We start from the raw sequence: 19,578 nt of genomic DNA on the forward strand, positions 1-19,578 counted from the left end.
TTTTCCAACTCCTGACGAGAGCATGAAGCAGCACCGAAGTAATCATCGATGTACCGGAGAAAGAGTTGTGGAAGGGGGCTAGGGGTGTGGCAAGTCTTCAAATGGATAAATACTTTTAAAAGAAACATTTGCAGAGCTAAGAGGAAAGAGCAGTAGAGTGAGTCTGGGAGAGTCTGACTGTCCAGTAATATCAGAGTTTAAGAAGGGCTGAGTCCATCCCATTTCAGCTTAGGAACGAGAGCAGAATGTTTCAGAGAGTATGTTTGTCTGGCAGTAGTGACCAAAATACTCAGGTGATTAACTGCATTTCACAGAAGCATACCCGGAGTATGTTTCACACGGTGTTACTGGTGGACTGTTAGTGCCTTGTCCGAGCTGCAGTTCAGCATAATGGATTTGATCATCATTTGACTGGAATGTAATAAAAACATCAGATGTGGAATTTCACTGTTCCATTTAATTTGAGAAACATGCAAATAATCACTTTAAATTAGTTGTTTCTTTGGGTGAATATCACCTGAATTTACTTTATACTGTAGTTGAATAATGACTTTAAATGAATGTTCACTGTAAATGATGGCTCACTCTGAATTATTACTATAACAGAATGATTATTGTATGTGAATAATCTGTTACTGAATTATTAATCTAAGTGAATGATCACTTCATAGCTTCATGTTAATTATTACTATGAGTAAATGATCACTGTAACTGAAAGATTAATGTAACTGGATGTGCAATGCAAATATAAAAATATAGCAGTGATACATTCTGCCACTCCATTATCATTGCTACAATATCACTGGTAACTTGATAATTTAGGAATATATTAAATATATCATTTGTTTTATAGTTTTACTTATTGCTGAAGTCTACACCTTGATCCATTTACTTACCACAGCAGAAGAAGGAGCTGGTAGATTGTTGGTGGGTTTTAGACCTGAAAGATAAAATGTCCCATCAGATACAAATCTATTGGGGCTGGAGCAGCCAAAACTCTATTGGAAGGGAAATGCAATGGGGTCTATTAACCACCACCACGTCCCCCCACCTCACCCTCAGTACTGCTGGCAGTGACCGGGACAGCTGGGTGAGATCAGTTAAAATGGAGGGGGAACTTAACCCACTACATTCAACTGCAACTCTTCAGCTTCAGAAACAAGGAATTGCAATATGTTTAAATGCAGATGTGTCTCTGATGGTGACTTCGGTACATGAGGTCCAAATTGGTGAGCAGCCTCATCTCCACTGTTGGACCAAACCTGTTTGGAACAGCTTCCAAGGGTGAAAGTGGCCCAACGAGGTAAATCCCAGGCTTCCTCAGATGAGATTCTCCTCCCAGAGCACATCCCTTGTAGCAGGGCCTGTTCCTGTGGGTTTGTGCCTGAGTTTTACAGTTGAGCTCTCACTGTCCACTAACTTCTCAGCTGAACCCACCTACTGCCCACTACCCACTGTCCTCTCCCCACTGCCCGCTTCCTGCTGTCCGCTGCCTGATGCCAGATGATGCCCACTGCCCTGCACTCTCCTCTGCCTGCTTCCTACTGCATCTTTCACCCAGGCACTGACTCACTTTGCCATGCTCCCTCTTCAGCTTTAAAAGCATGTCCAATATCTCTGAGGATACAGACCAGCCTGGGCTGGATCTCTTTAAACACTGAGGGTGGAATTTTCCCAAATTTGCACTGAGTGCGGTAGGGGGTGGTACCCGCTGGCTGCCTTGGTGGGTTCTCACACCGTATCGTCTTGAACCTGCCTCATTATTAATACACTCCTGGGAAACACGCCATTTCCATGGCAGGCGAGCTCTCATTCACCCTCCCATCGTCACCTGGTTGCTCCATCACCCCCAGGCACCATGTTTGCAGTCCAGTCACACGCACAGCGCTCCTTGCTTCCAGCTCACCACCGCTGCACAGAGGACATGGCACTAAAACTGGAAAAGACGCAGCCCCCAGGATCAGCGAGGCATCTCTCACGCGACTGTTGGATACCGTGGAGTCCGCTGGGATGTCCTGTACCCCACCCCCCCACGCTCTGGCTGCAGGATGAACAGCAACATCACTAACCCGGCTTCGGAAGCGGTGGCAGCGGCAATGCCCTTCAGAGGAGGACAGCTACCTTGTGCCGCGAGAGGATGAATGATCTCCTCCATTCCCCAGGGTAAGTCACTGTTTTCATCACTCCCAACTCACACATTCACACAAACCCATCACACACCCACAGGGCCCTCGCTCACTGCCAGTGCGAGGGACATCACCATTCACTCTCTCACACACACACCGTCATTGTCCTCATCCCGTCCATGGGACCACTCACCACCCACACAGGCCAGGTATACTTACCATCTGGTCCGGCAGGTGTCCTGATATAATCTCCCCATCTCTACCCATGCAGGACAAAGTGGCACACAACAGGAGAGGGAGGCCACAGGCCTGTGGAATGCCTGAAATTAAGGCCTTAAGGACTTTAAAAACAGAGCCATCCAGCTGGCCGGCGATGACCGGGACCGGTTCTGTGCTGACAGTGAGGTTGGTGCTGCTCTACCAGGTGAGGATCCAGCAGTGCAACATCCATCAGACGTCCACGCTGTGAGTGATGTGTCCTCTTTCACAGGCCACTGCCAGGCACTCATTATCTCCCCTTGCTTCCGCAGGCACATCTGGGAAACAGCCGACAGAGCCCATGATCCAGGACCTCCAATCAGGCTCCGAAGAAACCTCTGAAGAGGAATTTGGAGGCACCTTCCCTGAAGTCCCATCATAGCGCTCACACACACCCTCAAATGTCACCGCAGAGGTAGGGCTGCACTTGCCCCCTGATTCCTCCCTCCACTACCAGTCAGGCAGAGCAGTATTTAACCCCAACCCACCTGCGCCCCTGAAGCCTGCAAAGCAACAGGCGACCCTGGTGAGCTCTGCAGGACGTTGCTGTTCACTCAGCTCCAGGTTACCCAAAGTGAAGGCCGCCAAGTGCAGGTTCCTCTGTGCTGCTGTGAAACACGTTGGAGTGCTTTCCCACCGAGTTGGGTGGATGATCCAGCGGGGGGGCAAGATCCTGATGGGATGGCCGGATAATGATACGCTGGAGTATTACAATGAGGTTCCCGATGATCGTGGCCCACCATCAGCGGGCTGAGCAGACAATCACCACCTGCCTTCCCACCGCCATATTGTCCGCTCACACCCGCCACCAGCGAGCACTGGAAATTCCACCCTGAGTTTTGTAAAATGAGCCATTGAACTCATTGTGGAAATGTCCTAAAAGAATGGACAAGAAGCCTCGATGAACAGACTCCCATTTCCCAATTGGTTTCTGGTCTCAGGGAAGGAACGCGGCAGAGCCATGGGGAGTTCTTGGAAGCAATTATTTAATCCAGCTGCCTCCTACCCTGTGGATCCAGTTCCAGATGTAATGAATGAAGGGCACAAGATGGGGAGCAGGAAAATCAATGTTACACTGCGAGGAACAAATACTTCCCAGTAATCAACTAGGAAGGAATAGCACTAGATAAATCACATGATAAATTCATGCTGAAACACATCCGCAAGATGGAACAGACGTTAGTTAAACCATAAAATTTCATCATGAAACTGAGTGGCTGCAATTCCCTCTCTCTGCACCTGTTACCATAAAATTTCAGTGTTTGCTCACCATAAACTGTTGCATCAACTGTGGCGTTGGCCTCTTCATCTGTAGCCCTAAATGATGTTACATCAGGTAAACAGAGATTCATTTATCACAGAGCAGTGTTTTACTGTATATTTACCCAACAAAATGCACACAAATCGCCCAACGGGAGAGGCAGTGATAGAGAGACAATAAGAATCTGAGCACCTTTACAATCTCCGGCCCCCACCCTGATCGACGGACCTTCCAATAGTCTATCCTCCCTGTTCCTGTTCCACAGCTCGGACTGGTCAGCCCCACTCTGCTAAAAGTGAGTAATAGACCATCTGGGAAACATTCCCAAATTGATTCCAGGTTGGCTGAATGTCTTTAATCTTCTTCCTGTGGAGCTGGTGGTAAAAGGTGCCACCAAATGTGAGAGACTAGAACCAGGGGAAATGTTTAAAAATAAGGGGTCGCCTGTTTAAGATGGAGTTGAGGAGAATTTTTTTCCTCTCCAGGGGTAGTGTGTCTTTGGAACTCTCTTTCTCAAAGACCAATGGAGGCAGGGTCATTGAATATTTTTAATGCAGGGTTAGACTCTTGACTAACAAGGGAATCAAAGGGTATCAGTCTTGGCGGGAAAGCGGAGTTGAGACTACAATCAGATCAGCCATGATTTTATCAAATAACGGAGCAGTCTCGAGGGGTTGAGTGACCTAGTCCTGCTCCTAATTTGTATGTTTGTTAAGTAGCTCTAGCAGACTGGGCCCAGCTCAGGAGGGAAATATCCCATCAGTGGCTGACTCATACCTAACTCGGGAAGATTGTTATGGTTGTTGGAGGTCAATCGCCTCAGTACATTGCTGTAGGAATTCCTCAGGGAAGAATCCTCTGCCCAGTCATCCTTAGCTGCCTTTTCAATAACCTTCCCTCCATCCGAAGGTCAGGAGTGGGCCCCCCTCCCCTAACAACTCTGCAGTGTTTAGTTCCTCCAATAATGAAGCAATTCATTCCAGTTTACAGCAAGGTCTGAATAACTTCCCAGCTTGGATTAGCAAGGTCTGTTCCCAAGAATGAAAAGCCCAGCCAGCTCCTCATCACCATCGATGGAATCACCATCAGCGAGTTCTCCACCACCAACACCTTGGGTTAGGAGGTGGAAGTGGCTGGAGGGGTCACCACTGTTGGATGTTTCACTAGACCAGTCACATCAACTCCATGGGTACAAGGACAAGTCAGAGACAAGCTGAGTCCACCCTGTCAAACCCCTTCAGAATCTTGTATGTTTCCATCAAATTGTCTCTCATTCTTCTAAACTCCAGAGAAAAGAAACCCAATTTACGAAGCCTCCATCATAGGACAACCCCCTCATCCCAGGGACCAATCCAGTGAACCGTCACTGTACTGCCTTAGTGCAACCATCATTATTGCCTAAGTGCCGCTGAGTGGTGTAGGCAACCATGGTCTTCCAAACATCCAGACCATAACAACTGTGGATGACCTGGTTGTTGGAGTTCTGGTTAAGCCAGACGTTAATGTTGTCTAGCTGCTTCTTTCACTGTCGGCCTCTTGCTCTTCTTCAGCTAATCCTTCCAGCGGTTAGTAGGTATTCCAACCCTCCTGCATGGCTAATATGTTTGAAGAATGTAAATACACCTTCCCTTAAATATGGAGGCCAAACAGGCATACTGTATTCCAGGTGTAGTCTGACTAAGAACCTGTACAATTGTAGGAAAACTTCTGTACTCCAGTCGTCAGTCTTCCTAATCGTTCGCTGTACCTAACATGCTCACTTTGGGAAACTAGGAGCAGGAGTAGGCCATTCGGCCCTTCGAGCCTGCTCCGCCATTCATTATGATCATGGCTGATCATCCAACTCAATAGCCTGCTCCCGCTTTCTCCCCATATCCTTTGATCCCTTTCGCCCCAAGAACTATATCTAACTCCTTCTTCAAAACATACAATATTTTGGTCTCAACTACTTTCTGTGGTAGTGAATTCCACAGGCTCACCACTCTCTGGGTGAAGAAATTTCTCCTCATCTCAGTCCTAAATGGTCTACCCCGTATTCTCAGACTGTGACCCCTGGTTCTGGACTCTCCCACCATCGGGAACATCCTTCCTGCATCTAACCTGTCTAGTCCCGTTAGAATTTTATAGGTTTCTATGAGATCCCCCTTCATTCTTCTGAACTCCAGTGAATATAATCCTAACCGACTCAATCTCTCCTCATATGTCAGTCCCACCATCCCAGGAATCAGTCTGGTAAACCTTCGCTGCACTCCCTCTATAGCAAGAACATCCTTCCTCAGATAAGGAGACCAAAACTGCACACAATATTCCAGGTGTGGTCTCACCAAGGCCCTGTACAATTGCAGTAAGACATCCCTGTTCCTGTACTCGAATCCTCTCGCTATGAAGGCCAACATACCATTTGCCTTCTTTACCACCTGCTGCACCTGCATGCTTACCTTCAGCGACTGGTGTACAAGGACACCCAGGTCTCGTTGCACATTCCCCTCTCTCAATTTATAGCCATTCAGATAATAATCTGCCTTCCTGTTTTTGCTACCAAAGTGGATAACCTCACATTTATCCACATTATACTGCATCTGCCATGCATTTGCCCACTCTCTCAGCTTGTCCAAATCACCCTGAAGCATCTCTGCATCCTCCTCACAGCTCACCCTCCCACCCAGCTTTGTGTCATCTGCAAATTTGGAGATATTACATTTAATTCCCTCATCTAAATCATTAATATATATTGTGAATAGGTGACATGGAGAGAAAGCAAGAGATGGGCACTGAGCCAGATCATAGCTTTTCAAAAAACTGATCAATAAAGACGATGCTGAGTTTCTTAAAGACCATGAGGCTGAGGAGAGAGCACAGGTGACAGATAAAAGTTGTTAGGGAAGCAGAGGTGGGATTGTTTGCAAATTCATAACAGTGCTTAAGGAGGCCTGACATGGAGAGTTTGTTGTAGGATTTAGGTGTGTACTCATCACCTGAGCTAGTCATTCCACAGCTTCCAACCTGATAGTCTCCCAACCTCGGACGGCCCGCTTCTACCTCCTACCCAAAATCCACAAACAGAACTGTCCCGGTAGACCGATCGTGTCAGCCTGTTCCTGCCCCACAGAACTCATTTCTCATTATCTTGACTCCCTTCTCTCTCCCCTTGTCCAGTCCCTTCCCACCTACATCCGTGATTCCTCTGACACCTTACGTCACATCAACAATTTCCAGTTCCCTGGCCCCAACCGCTTCCTCTTCACCATGGACGTCCAATCCCTCTACACCTCCATCCCCCACCAGGATGGTCTGAGGGCCCTTAGCTTCTTCCTCGAACAGAGGCCCGAACAATCCCCATCCACCACTACTCTCCTCCGGCTGGCTGAACTTGTTCTCACGCTGAACAATTTCTCCTTCAACTCCTCTCACTTCCTCCAAATAAAAGGTGTGGCTATGGGTACCCGCATGGGCCCCAGCTATGCCTGTCTCTTTATGGGGTATGTGGAACATTCCTTGTTCCAGTCCTACTCCGGCCCCCTCCCACAACTCTTTCTCCGGTACATCGATGATTACGTCGGTGCTGCTTCACGCTCTCGTCGGGACCTGGAAAAATGTATTAATTTTGCTTCCAATTTCCACCCCTCCATCATTTTCACGTGGTCCATCTCTGACACTTCCCTTCCCTTCCTTGACCTCTCTGTCTCAATTTCTGGTGATAGATTGTCCACCAACATCCATTACAAGCCTACCGACTCCCACAGCTACCTCGACTACAGCTCCTCACACCCCGCTTCCTGTAAGGACTCCATCCCATTCTCTCAGTTCCTTCGCCTCCGTCGCATCTGTTCCGAAGATGCTACCTTCAAAAACAGTTCCTCTGACATGTCCTCCTTCTTCCTTAACCGAGGTTTTCCATCTGCGGTCGTTGACAGGGCCCTCAACCGTGTCCGGCCCTTCTCCCACGCATCCGCCCTCATGCCTTCTCCTCCCTCCCAGAAACATGATAGGGTCCCCCTTGTCCTCACTTATCACCCCACCAGCCTCCGCATTCAAAGGATCATCCTCCGCCATTTCCGCCAACTCCAGCATGATGCCACCACCAAACACATCTTCCCTTCACCCCCACTGTCGGCATTCCTTAGGGATCGTTCCCTCCGGGATACCCTGGTCCACTCCTCCATCACCCCCTCCTCCTCAACCCCCACCTACGGCACCTGCCCATGCCCACGCAAAAGATGCAACACCTGCCTCTTCACTTCCTCTCTCCTCACCGTCCAAGGGCCCAAACACTCCTTTCAAGTGAAGCAGCATTTCACTTGCAATTCCCTCAACTTAGTCTACTGCATTCGTTGCTCCCAATGTGGTTTCCTCTACATTGGAGAGACCAAACGTAAACTGGGCAACCGCTTTGCAGAACACCTTCGGTCTGTCCGCAAGCATGACCCAGACCTCCCTGAAGCTTGCCATTTCAACACTCCACCCTGCTCTCATGCCCACATGTCTGTCCTTGGCCTGCTGCATTGTTCCAGTGAAGCTCAACGCAAACTGGAGGAACAGCACCTCATCTTCCGACTAGGCACTTTACAGCCTTCCGGACTGAATATTGAGTTCAACAACTTTAGATCTTGAACTCCCTCCTCCACCCCTGCCCCCTTTCCGTTTCTTCCCCCTTTTGTTTTTTTCCAATAATTTGTATAGATTTTTCTTTTCCCACCTGTTTCCATTATTTTTAAATCTATACCTTTTATGCCCTTTTAGTCTTTTTTAACCCCACCCCGACTAGAGCTATCTGTACCTTGCGTGTCCTGCTATCCTTTCTTAATTAGCACATTCTTTTAGGTAATATCACCACCTTCAACACCTCTTTGTTCTTTTGTCTGTGGCATCTTTTGGTTATCTGCTCCTATCACTGCTTGCTTGTCCCTACAACCACCGCCCCCACCCCCCCTTCTCCCCCCACCACCCCCCCCCCCCCACCCCACGTTAAACCAGCTTATATTTCACCCCTCTCCTATTTTTACTTAGTTCTGTTGAAGTGTCATGAGGACTCGAAACGTCAACTGTGCTCCTGTCCGCCAATGCTGCCGGACCTGCTGAGTTTTTCCGGATATTTCTGTTTTTGTACTTGACCTAGTCAGATCGCTGAGCCATCTACAACTTTGAACCCACAATCTCATGGTCACATTATTACTGCTGACCTCTATTACCACATTTACCCATTACTTCTGCAAGCGTTTTCTCCCTGCCATTGGGAAACAGGTCCTTCCTGATCTTTGCAACATTCAGCAGAACATCTGTGAAAGGAGAGTAGGGGAAAGAGGGTTCAACTTCCCTCTTTTCACAATTACCTCATTCTTCCACTTCTTCTTCTTCCCTCTCTATCGAAAGTCCCACACGTCTTCCTCCATTTCAATGATTCATCAGGCCTCTATACATTATTCATTCACGTGATGTGGGCTTCGCTGGGCTGGGCCCAGCATTTATTGCCCATCCCTAGTTGTCCTTGAGAAGGTGGTGGTGAGCTGCCTCCTTGAGCCGCTGCAGTCCATGTTGTCAATGGTCTGCAGTGGTTAATGTTAATATCCATAGAAGATATCAAATCCACAAACAATATTGAAATGAGCCTATGCATTAATATCAATTAGGGTTCCTCATGTCACCACGTTCTCAGATTGCCGTTTGCTGATGTTCCCAGACACTCCATCACACCTCCATATTGTATCAGGGCCAGAGAAACAGAAATAGAATGAGATTTTAAAAGAACAGTGGATATCAGAGAATCCCCCAATCTGCCAAGAGCAGAGAGAGAGAAAAAACAATGTTAAATGGAGAGAGATGGAGAGAGGAGGTCAGAGAGCATGATAAAGAAAGAGAAGATAGGGATAGATGTAGATAAGCTCACAGTTGAAAAAAATTACCAATTTCAAATAACAACAGAACACGCAGACATACAGAATCTAAGGATTGAACTATTTCTATTTACCTGTTGTGTGTTGATGTGTTTGTGAAACACACCCATCGTTTTACATAGAACAAAATGATTACAGCAATGATCAGGAGCAGAAGGAAACCCAGCATACATCCCAGGATAGCAGGAACCAAATCTGGAGACCCGGCTTCTGAAAAATATCAGCAATGTTCACACAGATCAGTAATGGACATGGAGCATTGGAAGGAGATACAAATGCCTAGGGACAGTGTATCATTCACCCGGGGACAGACCACCTCAGCCATTCAAACAGAAACAATCAACTATCCAACCGAGTGTCCAGTCATTTAATCTGATTGTTGATGGTCCTTGTATATACTCTGTGATCTCTAGGAGTCTTCAGTGCTTGTTAAACTTTGTGTTGGCATAAATTATCATAGCTCTAAACATACAAATGCACCATCGCTTTTTCCCAACTCTAGTCTCAAAGACACAGTGAATACATATTTAATATTCCCATTAGAAATCCATGAAGATAGTGTAGTCTGGATTTATTGGTCATATTCAGTTTTGTTCAATTCCCACTGATATCTCCCCACACTTTACAATAATAGATGTAAGCCTTTCAGCTCCATCACCCTTCTCCTGGCTTGTCAACAACTCTTGATTTTAATTTCTCCACAATCAGTGGTTGTGCATTCAGCTGGTCTGCTCCCTAAGCTCTGCAATTACCCCTGAACAGCGTGGCCTGGCTTCCACTCTTTAAGATGCTCCTAAATCTTCGCTCTTTAATCCATCTTTTGATCACCTGTCCCAAATATCTCCTATTGTGGTTCAGTGTCCATGTTGTTTGGTAACAACTGTAAAGAGATTTGGAACATTTTACTAAGCCTAAGGTGCTATATAAATGAAAGTTGTTGTTACCACAATAAAAGGTATGGGCTGGGATTTTCTGTGCCCGCCAATGTTGGGCATGTTTAGTGGCGTGAGGGGTCAATGTGGCAAGAAGGCCAAAAATTGGTTTCACGACGTCATGAAACCAGTTTGTGATCATTTGTTCAGCCTGCAGGCTGCGCTCCGCACCATTGGGACATTGGGAACCTCACTGTAATACATCAGCCTATCATTATAATGCCAGCCCGCTGGACTCATCCCCCCTCGTAGGATCATTCGCCCACAACAGCTAGGTTACACGCCGACATTTTCCACAATAGCACATTAGCGACGTGTACCTGGTGAGCTGCACTTCACTCGGGACTTCAAGGTTTGTTTGCCTACCTTGCTTCGGACAGTACTCACAGTCATCAGCACCAGGCTTCACTGACAGCACCACATCACTGTTAGGGGGGGCTCACAGGCAGGTCTCTACCTACCAGACCAGCCGTGCGTGGGGGGCTTTCCAATAGCTGCAGGGCTAGAGCTTGAGGAAGGGGGAGAAGTGGCCCCAGGTAAGGGAAGAGGCTGCAGGGCGAGGGCTGTACTGGAGGAGGAGGGTATCCCAGGGTGTGTGTGGGGGGCACATGTTGATCTGTACAAGTGGCCTCAAGATAGTGAGGGCTGAGGAGGCAGCCTCCAGAGGAGATGAGGCCAGATGGAGATGTGAGGGTGTGTGTGAGAGAGTGAGTGGTGATATCCCTTGAGCTGGCAGTGAGTGAGATGCCAGTGAATGTGTGATGGGTTTGTGAGTGTGTGAGTTTAGAGGGATGAGATGGTTGCCTTACCCTGGCTGCACAGATGAGATCATTCATCCTCTTTCTGCACTGGGTGGCCGACCTCTTCTGTGCAGCATTGGCACTGACACCACTGCTACCACCTACCAAGCTGGATTGGTGACACCGCTGCCCATCCTGCAGCCAGAGCTGGGGGTTTGGGGACATCACAGTGACCTCCACAACATGGAAGACAGTGCTGGAAGGCTGTAGTCTCCTTGTCTTTCGGGGCCATGTCTTCTTTGCTGCAGCCCTGGGCTGGAAGCACTGAGCTCGGCTGGACATTAAATGTGGTGCCCGGCGAGGTGACAGTGTGACAGGCGAATCGGAGCCTGCCCACCATCAATAACAGAGTGTATCCTGGGAATGCATCATTAATGCAGCAGGTTTGGGCCAAAACGACCTGAAAAGCCACCATTGTGGCTGGTGCGTAAAATGCCCTTTAGCCTCCCTGTGTCTGCATTTGTTGCAAATCTGGGGTGATTACATCTATAATGTAAAGGTGGGGGGAGCCTTTGGACAGGGTGGGGCTGCGGCCAGATTCATGTGTTGTGTAGGAACCAATGGTCAATGAGAAAGGCCCATGAATGCATGGCTTGTGAAATGGTTTTAGATTTCTGGGGCATTAAAACAGAGAGAAGCTGTTCATGGTAGACGGGTTTCACCTGATCAGAAAGGGTATCAGAGTCCGGGCAGAAAGAGTAAATAAAGCAGTGGAAGTGTATTTAAATAAGTATAACAAGGGGAGGAAAGCAGATCAGAATGAGAGACCGAGGATCAGAATAAACAGGAAAGATAATGTGAGTTGTTGAAAGATAATCATCTGGATACAAACACAAAAAATGTAAGGAATAAAATGGATGAGTTAGAAATGCTGGTCCTCTATCTTTGACAGTCCCTCTTGGTCGAGGGTGATTTGCTTCCACTCTAGTTGGCTGGTTTCAGGGATAAATCCAATGTGCACACTGCAGACTCTGCCACATGTGGGCAGCTGGTGTTTGAAGGGTTGGGTAGATGAGGTGAGTGGAGGATTGCACGCTCCCTCCAACACCTCAACTTCGCCTCTGTGCGTTCCCGACAAAGTCTCTCGATGTGCTCGGTGCCTTCCCGATTAAACCCTCTCCATTTCAGTCAGTCACAAGCCTGGGACTCCCATAAGGCAGTGGGTGTGTTTGACCCTTTCAGGGATATTTTGAGGACGTTCCTAAAACGTTCCGACTGTCCCCGTGGTGGTGGTGGTGGTCTCTCACTGCCGCCAAGCTCCAAGTACAGTGGTTCCTTCAGGAGTTTGGTGTCAGGCGTCTGAACAACAGGTCCCGGCCTGTGGTGATGGTTTTGTGATTAACGCCTGCTCTAGGAAGCAGCGCAGCACCTCCCCCCCCACCAACCCCCAACCCCCACCCCCCCACGAAGGTAAAAACAGTAGAAATTGGGCAATAATTCCTCTGGGACTGCAAACTTTACCATTCAGGTCAGAACTTTAATGGGGAAGTCATCACCTCCAAGGTTTGCTTCAAATTGCACATCAGCCTGACTTGGGTAAATATCACAGATCCTTCACCATCACTGAGGCAGGAATTCTATAATTCCCTACCCAACCTCAATGTGCAGACCCCCAATCAGCACAAAGACCTGAGTTATACTAGCAGAAAGACCAACCCCGTCGGCTCAGGACAGAGAGAGAACACATTTTCCAAAGGTACTTACTGATTACATGTAGTTGGGTTCCACTTCCATACACATCTGTCCACACGTTACAGTAATAGACACTTGCATCTTCAAGTTGAATATTTGTGATTATTAGAGTGGCTACATTATTGGAGATGCTTTTGGTAGATTGAAAACGGGCCTTTAAATCCGCTGTTATTTCCACAGAGCCATCTTTGTGGTGTGTTACAAACCACTCATAACCTCTCAGACTGCGCCGATACCAGTGGACGTCAGTCTTGATCAAATTGAAATTCTGCACAAAGCATTGTAACTGGGCAGTGTGATCCTCTCTGATATCCAACACTTCAGGCTGAGTTAGGGTGGCAAAGTTGTCATCTTTAAAGGGAAAAAAAATCAAAAACTCAAAATCAGTATTCAGCACATCCTGAGTCTTTAAAGTGATGGTTGGAGAAGCATAGATTAGATATCTAAGTAAAAGGAGAGTCCGTAACACTGGTTCAGTCTCACATCACAGCTGTATATAATAAAGGAATTGATGGTCAGAATTTAAGATAGAGCAATAGCTGTAGTGTATTAATTCAGGAGTATTTGCTGAAAAGTAATAACCCAGGAGTATTAGCTAAAGAGTAATAATGCACGAGTATTAGCTGTAGAGTAATAATCCAGGAGTATTAGCTGTAGATTTATAACCCCAGTGTATTTGCTGAAGAATAATAATTCAGGAATATTTGTTGAATAGTAATAACCCATGAGTTTTATCTGCAATGTAATAATCCAAGAGTATTATCTGTAGAATAATAATCCAGGAGTATTAGCTGTAAGAGTAATAAATCAGAAGTATCAGCTGTACAGTAATAACCCAGGAACATTAGCTGTGGAATAATAATCCAGGACTATTAGCTACAGAGTAATAACCCAGGAGTATTTGCTAAAGAGTAATAATCCCAGAAGTTTTATCTGCAGCATAATAATCTAAGGATAGAATTTTATCCCTGTCAGGGGCATCATGTGGGTGTGGGTGTGGGGGTGGGTGTGGGGGTGGGCGTGGGTGTGGGGGTGGGTGTGGGTGTGGGTGTGGGGGTGGGTGTGGGGGTGGGTGTGGGTGTGGGGGTGGGTGTGGGGGTGGGTGTGGGTGTGGGTGTGGGGGTGGGTGTGGGGGTGGGTGTGGGTGTGGGTGTGGGGGTGGGTGTGGGGGTGGGTGTGGGTGTGGGGGTGGGGGTGGGTGTGGGGGTGGGTGTGGGGATGGGGGTGGGTGTGGGGGTGGGGTGGGTATGGGTGTGGGGGTGGGGGTGGGGGTGGGTGTGGGGGTGGGTGTGGGGGTGGTTGTGGGTGTGGGGGTGGGGGTGGGTGTGGGGTGGGGGTGGGTGTGGGGGTGGGTGTGGGGGTGGGGGTGGGGCGGGGGTGGCTGTGTGTGTGTGGGTGTGTGTGGGGTGGGTGTGGGTGTGGGTGTGGGTGTGGGTGTGGGGATGGGTGTGGGGGTGTGGGTGGGGGCGGGGGTGGGGGCGGGGGGGGGTGGGCGGGAATGGGGGTGGGTGTGGGGTGGGGGCGGGTGTGGGGGTGTGGGTGGGGGTGGGTGTGGGTGTGGGGGATGGCGGGGTGGGTGTGTGGGGTGGCGTGTGTGGGGGTGGGTTTGGGGGTGGGGGTGGGGATGAGTGTGGGGGTGGGTGTGGGGTGGGGGTGGGTGTGGGGGTGGTTGGGGGGGTGGGGCGGGGGTGGGTGTGGGTGTGGGTGTGTGGGTGGGTGTGGGTGTGGGTGTGGGGGTGGGGGTGGGGGTGGGTGTGGGGGTGGGTGTGGGTGTGTGGGTGGGTGTGGGTGTGGGTGTGGGGGTGGGGGTGGGGGTGGGTGTGGGGGTGGTGTGGGTGTGGGGGTGGGTGGGGTGTGGGTGTGGGTGTGGGGGTGGGGGTGGGTGTGGGGGTGGGTGTGGGGGTGGGTGTGGGGTGGGGGTGGGGTGGGGGGTGGGGGTGGGGGTGGGGATGGGTTTTGGGGGTGGGTGTGGGGTGGGGGTGGGTGTGGGGGTGGGTGTGGGGGTGGGGGTGGGGCGGGGGTGGCTGTGTGTGTGTGGGTGTGTGTGGGGTGGGTGTGGGTGTGGGTGTGGGTGTGGGTGTGGGGATGGGTGTGGGGGTGTGGGTGGGGGCGGGGGTGGGGTGGGGGTGGCTGTGTGTGTGTGGGTGTGTGTGGGGTGGGTGTGGGGGTGTGGGTGGGGGCGGGGGTGGGGGTGGGTGTGGGGGTGGGTGTGGGGGGGTGGGGGGGGGGTGGGGGTGGGTGTGGGGGTGTGTGGGTGTGGGTGGTGGGGGGGGGGGGGTGGTGGGGTGGGTGTGGGGGGGTGGGGGGGGTGGGGTGGGTGGGTGTGGGGTGGGGTGTGGTGGGGGTGGGGGGGGTGTGGGTGGGGTGGGTGGGGTGTGGGGGGGGGGTGGGGGTGTGGGGTGTGGGTGGGTGGGTGGGGGTGTGTGGGTGGGTTGGTGTGTGGGGGTGGGGGTGGGGGGGGTGGGGGTGGGGTGTGGGGTGGGGGGGTGGGGGGGGTGGGGGGGTGGGTGTGTGGGTGGGTGTGGGTGGGGGTGGGGGTGGGGGGGTGGGGTGGTGTGGGGGTGGGTGTGGGGTGGGTGGGGTGTGGGGGTGGTGGGGGGTGGGGGTGGGGGGTGGGTGTGGGTGTGGGGTGGGGTGGGGGTGGGGGTGTGGGGGTGTGGGTGGGTGTGGGTGTGGGTGTGGGGGTGGGGGTGGGGGTGGGGGTGGGTGTGGGGGTGGGTGTGGGTGTGGGTGTGGGGGTGGGGGTGGGGGTGGGGGTGGGTGTGGGGGTGGGTGTGGGTGTGTGGGTGGGTGTGGGTGTGGGTGTGGGGGTGGGGGTGGGTGTGGGGGTGGGGCGGGGGTGGGTTTGGGTGTGGGGGTGGGGCGGGGGTGGGTGTGGGGGTGGGTGTGGGTGTGGGTGTGGGGGTGGGTGTGGGTGTGGGTGTGGGTGTGGGGGTGGGGTGGGGGTGGGGGTGGGCGTGGGTGTGGGGGTGGGTGTGGGTGTGGGGGTGGGTGTGGGTGTGGGTGTGGGTGTGGGGTGGGGGTGGGTGCTGGTGGGTGTGTGGGTGGGTGTGGGCGTGGGTGTGGGGGTGGCAGTGGGTGTGGGGGTGGGTGTGGGGGTGGGGGTGGGTGTGGGTGTGGGTGTGGGTGTGTGGGTGGGGGTGGGTGTGGGTGTGGGTGTGTGGGTGGGGGTGGGTGTTGGGGTGGGTGTGGGGGTGGCGGTGGGTGTGGGGGTGGGTGTGGGGGTGGGGGTGGGTGTGGGTGTGGGTGTGGGTGTGTGGGTGGGTGTGGGTGTGGGTGTGGGGGTGGGGGTGGGGGTGGGTGTGTGGGTGGGTGTGGGTGTGGGTGTGGGGGTGGGTGTGTGTGTGGGGGTGGGGGTGGGGGTGGGTGTTGGGATGGGGTGGGCGTGGGGGTGGGGTGGTGGTGTGTGTGTGGGTGGGTGTGGGTGTGGGGGTGGGTGTGGGGGTGGGGGCGGGTGTGGGGGTGTGGGTGGGGGCGGGGGTGGGGGCGGGAATGGGTTGGGTGTGTGGCGGCCGCAGACCTGATCCACACCCCCGATCAGGTCCGCGTCGCCATTTGCAGTGGGCAGGCCAATTAAGGCCCAAGCGTGGCGCGCGCCCAGAAGCACTGAGCGCTCCCTGTGTTGGGGGGTGAGGGGGGGTGTGTGGTGGGGGTGTTATACATTAACGATCTAGATGAAAGAACTGAGGGCATCCTGGCTAAGTTTGCAGATGATACAAAGATAGGTGGAGGGACAGGTAGTATTGAGGAGGCGGGGAGGCTGCAGAAGGATTTGGATAGGTTAGGAGAACGGGCAAAGAAGTGGCAGATGGAATACAACGTGGGGAAGTGTGAGGTCATGCACTTTGGTAGGAAGAATAGAGGCATAGACTATTTTCTAAATGGGGAGAGAATTCAGAAATCTGGAGTGCAAATGGACTTTGGAGTCCTAGTCCAGGATTCTCTTAAGGTTAACTTGCAGGTTGAGTCGGTAGTTAGGAAGGCAAATGCAATGTTGGCACTTACTTCAAGTGGACTAGAATATAAAAGCAGGGATGTGCTGCTGAGGCTTTATAAGGCTCTGATCAGACCACATTTAGAATATTGTGAGCAATTTTGGGCCCCGTATCTCAGGAAGGATGTGCTGGCCCTGGAGAGGGTCCAGAGGAGGTTCACGAGAATGATCCCAGGAATGAAAGGCTTAACATATGAGGAACGTTTGAGGACTCTGGATCTATACTCGATGGAGTTTAGAAGGATGAGGGGGGATCTGATTGAAGCTTACAGAATACTGAAAGGCCTGGATAAAATGGACGTGGGGAAGATGTTTCCATTAGTAGGAGAGACTAGGACCCGAGGGCACAGCCTCAGAGTAAAGAGAAGATCTTTTAGAACAGAGATAAGGAGAAACTTCTTTAGCCAGAGAGTGGTGAATCAATGGAATTCATTGTCACAGAAGGCTGTGGAGGCCAGGTCATTGAGTGTATTTAAGACCGAGATAGTTAGGTTCTTGATTGGTAAGGGGATCAAAGGTTACGGGGAGAAGGTGGGAGAATGGGGTTGAGAAACTTATCAACCATGATTGAATGGCGGAGCAGACTCGATGGGCTGAATGGCCTAATTTCTGCTCCTATGTCTTATGGTCTTATGGGTTCCCTGAGCCGGGAGTGTTAGCTGTATAGTAATAACACAGCTGTAATAACTGTAGAGTAATAACCCCAGAGTATTTGCTGAAGATTAATAACCCAGGAGTATTTGTTGAAGAGAAGTAATCCAGGAGTATTATCTGTGGAGCAATAATCGAGGAATATTAGCTGTAGAGTTATAAACCAGAAGTATCAGCTATACAGTAATAACCCAGGAGTATCAGCTTTAGAGTAGTAACTTAGGAGTATCAGTTGTAGAGTAATAATCAAGAAGTATTAGCTGATGAGCAACAATCCAGAAGTTTTAGCCATAGATTAATAACCCAGGAGTATTAGCTGTAGAATAATAATCCAGGAGTATTGTAGCAGAATAATAATGCAGAGGCCTTGGTTAATTACACAGGAGTATTAGAAGTAGAGTAATAATCTAGGAGTGTTTGATGTAGAGTAAAAGCCCAGGGGTATTTGCTGAAGAGTAATAACCCAAGGGTATTTTGACCCCGCGACTGTGAAGGAACGGAGATATATTTCCAAGTCAGGATGCTGAGTGACTTGGAGGGGAACTTCCAGGTGGTGGTGTTCCCATCTGTCTGCTGCCCTTGTCCTTCTAGATGGTAGTGGTTGTGGGTTTGGAAGGTGCTGTCTAAGGAGCCTTGGTGAATTCCTGCAGTGCGTCTTGTAGATGGTACACACACTGCTGCTACTGTGCGTCGGTGGTGGAGGGAGTGAATGTTTGTGGATGGGGTGCTAATCAAGTGGGGCTGCTTTGTCCTGGACAGTGTCAAGCTTCTTGAGTGTTGTGGGAGCCACACTCATCCAGGCAAGTGGGGAGTATTCCATCACATTCCTGACTTGTGCCTTGTAGATGGTGGACAGGATTTGTGGAGTCAGGAGGTGAGTTTTTGTGAGAGTGTGACTGAGTGTAGGTGTGAGTGCGACAGTACAAGTATGTGTGAAAGAATGATTGTGAAAGAGAGTCTGAGTGAGAGACAGTATGTGTGAGAATGTGAATGTGTGTGTGAGAGAGTGTGTGATTGTGTGGGTGTGCAAGAGAGTTTGTGTGAGTGAGTGTGAGTGTTGAGTGTGAGAGGGTGTGTGCAAGGGAGTGTGTGTGAATGTGAGTGTGAAAGAGTGAGTGCGTGTGAGTATGAGTGTAAGAGAGTGAGGGTGTGTGTGTGAGAGAGTGTGTGTTTGAGAGAGTGTGTGAGAGTGTGAGTGCAAGAGAGTGAGGGTGTGTGAGTGTGAAATTGTGAGTGTCAGAGTGAACTTTTGTGAGAGAATGTATGTGAGTGTGAGAGACAAGAACAGAAAACGTTGGAAAATCACAGCAGGTCTGGTAGCATCTGTGGCAATAGCAACAGAGTTAATGTTTCGAGTACGTATGACACTGCTTCAGAGGTGGGAGTGTGTGTGTCAGTGCATCAGTGTGTGAGAGAGTGTGACAGTGTGTGGGAGTGTGTGTGTCAGTGTGTGTGGGAGTGTGTGTGTCAGTGTGTCAGTGTGCGGGAGTGTGTGTGTCAGTGTGTCATTGTGTGAGAGTGTGTGTGTGTCAGTGTCTGGGAGAGTGTGTGTGTCAGTGTGTGATAAAGTGTGTGTGTCAGTGTGTGAGAGAGTGTGTGAGTCAGTGTGTCAGTGTGTGGGAGAGTGTGTGTGTCAGTGTCTGGGAGAGTGTGTGTGACAGCGTGTCATTGTGTGAGAGAGAGTGTGTGTCAGTGTGGCAGTGTGTGAGAGAGTGTGTGTGTCAGTGTCTGGGAGAGTGTCTGTGTCAGTGTGTCAGTGTGTAGGAGTGTGTGTGACAGTGTGTCAGTGTGTGAGAGAGAGTGTGTGTCAGTGTCTGGGAGAGTGTGTGTGACAGTGTGTGGGAGTGTGTGTGTCAGTGTGAGAGTGTGTGTGTGTGTCAGTGAGTGGGAGAGTGTGTGTGTCGGTGTGTGATACAGTATGTGTGTCAGTGTGTGGGAGTGTGTGTGTCAGTGTGTCAGTGTGTGGGAGAGTG

General features: G+C 50.7%; 1 protein-coding gene across 1 annotated transcript in view; it reads right to left on the reverse strand.

Moving 5' to 3' along the window:
* Window positions 1–344: 344 nt before the first annotated feature.
* The window catches only part of LOC121288972, a 93,132-nt gene continuing 73,898 nt past the window's right edge, over window positions 345–19,578 (reverse strand). Inside the window, exons 3-5 of the mRNA XM_041207837.1 lie at window positions 9,611–9,746; window positions 3,624–3,701; window positions 345–411 (exon numbers count right to left, since the gene is read on the reverse strand). Of these exons, the coding sequence (XP_041063771.1) occupies window positions 345–411; window positions 3,624–3,701; window positions 9,611–9,746 (281 nt within the window). The remainder of the gene's footprint in view (window positions 412–3,623; window positions 3,702–9,610; window positions 9,747–19,578) is intronic.

Source organism: Carcharodon carcharias, chromosome 2, assembly GCF_017639515.1.
Source record: "Carcharodon carcharias isolate sCarCar2 chromosome 2, sCarCar2.pri, whole genome shotgun sequence".
NCBI lineage: Eukaryota > Metazoa > Chordata > Chondrichthyes > Lamniformes > Lamnidae > Carcharodon > Carcharodon carcharias.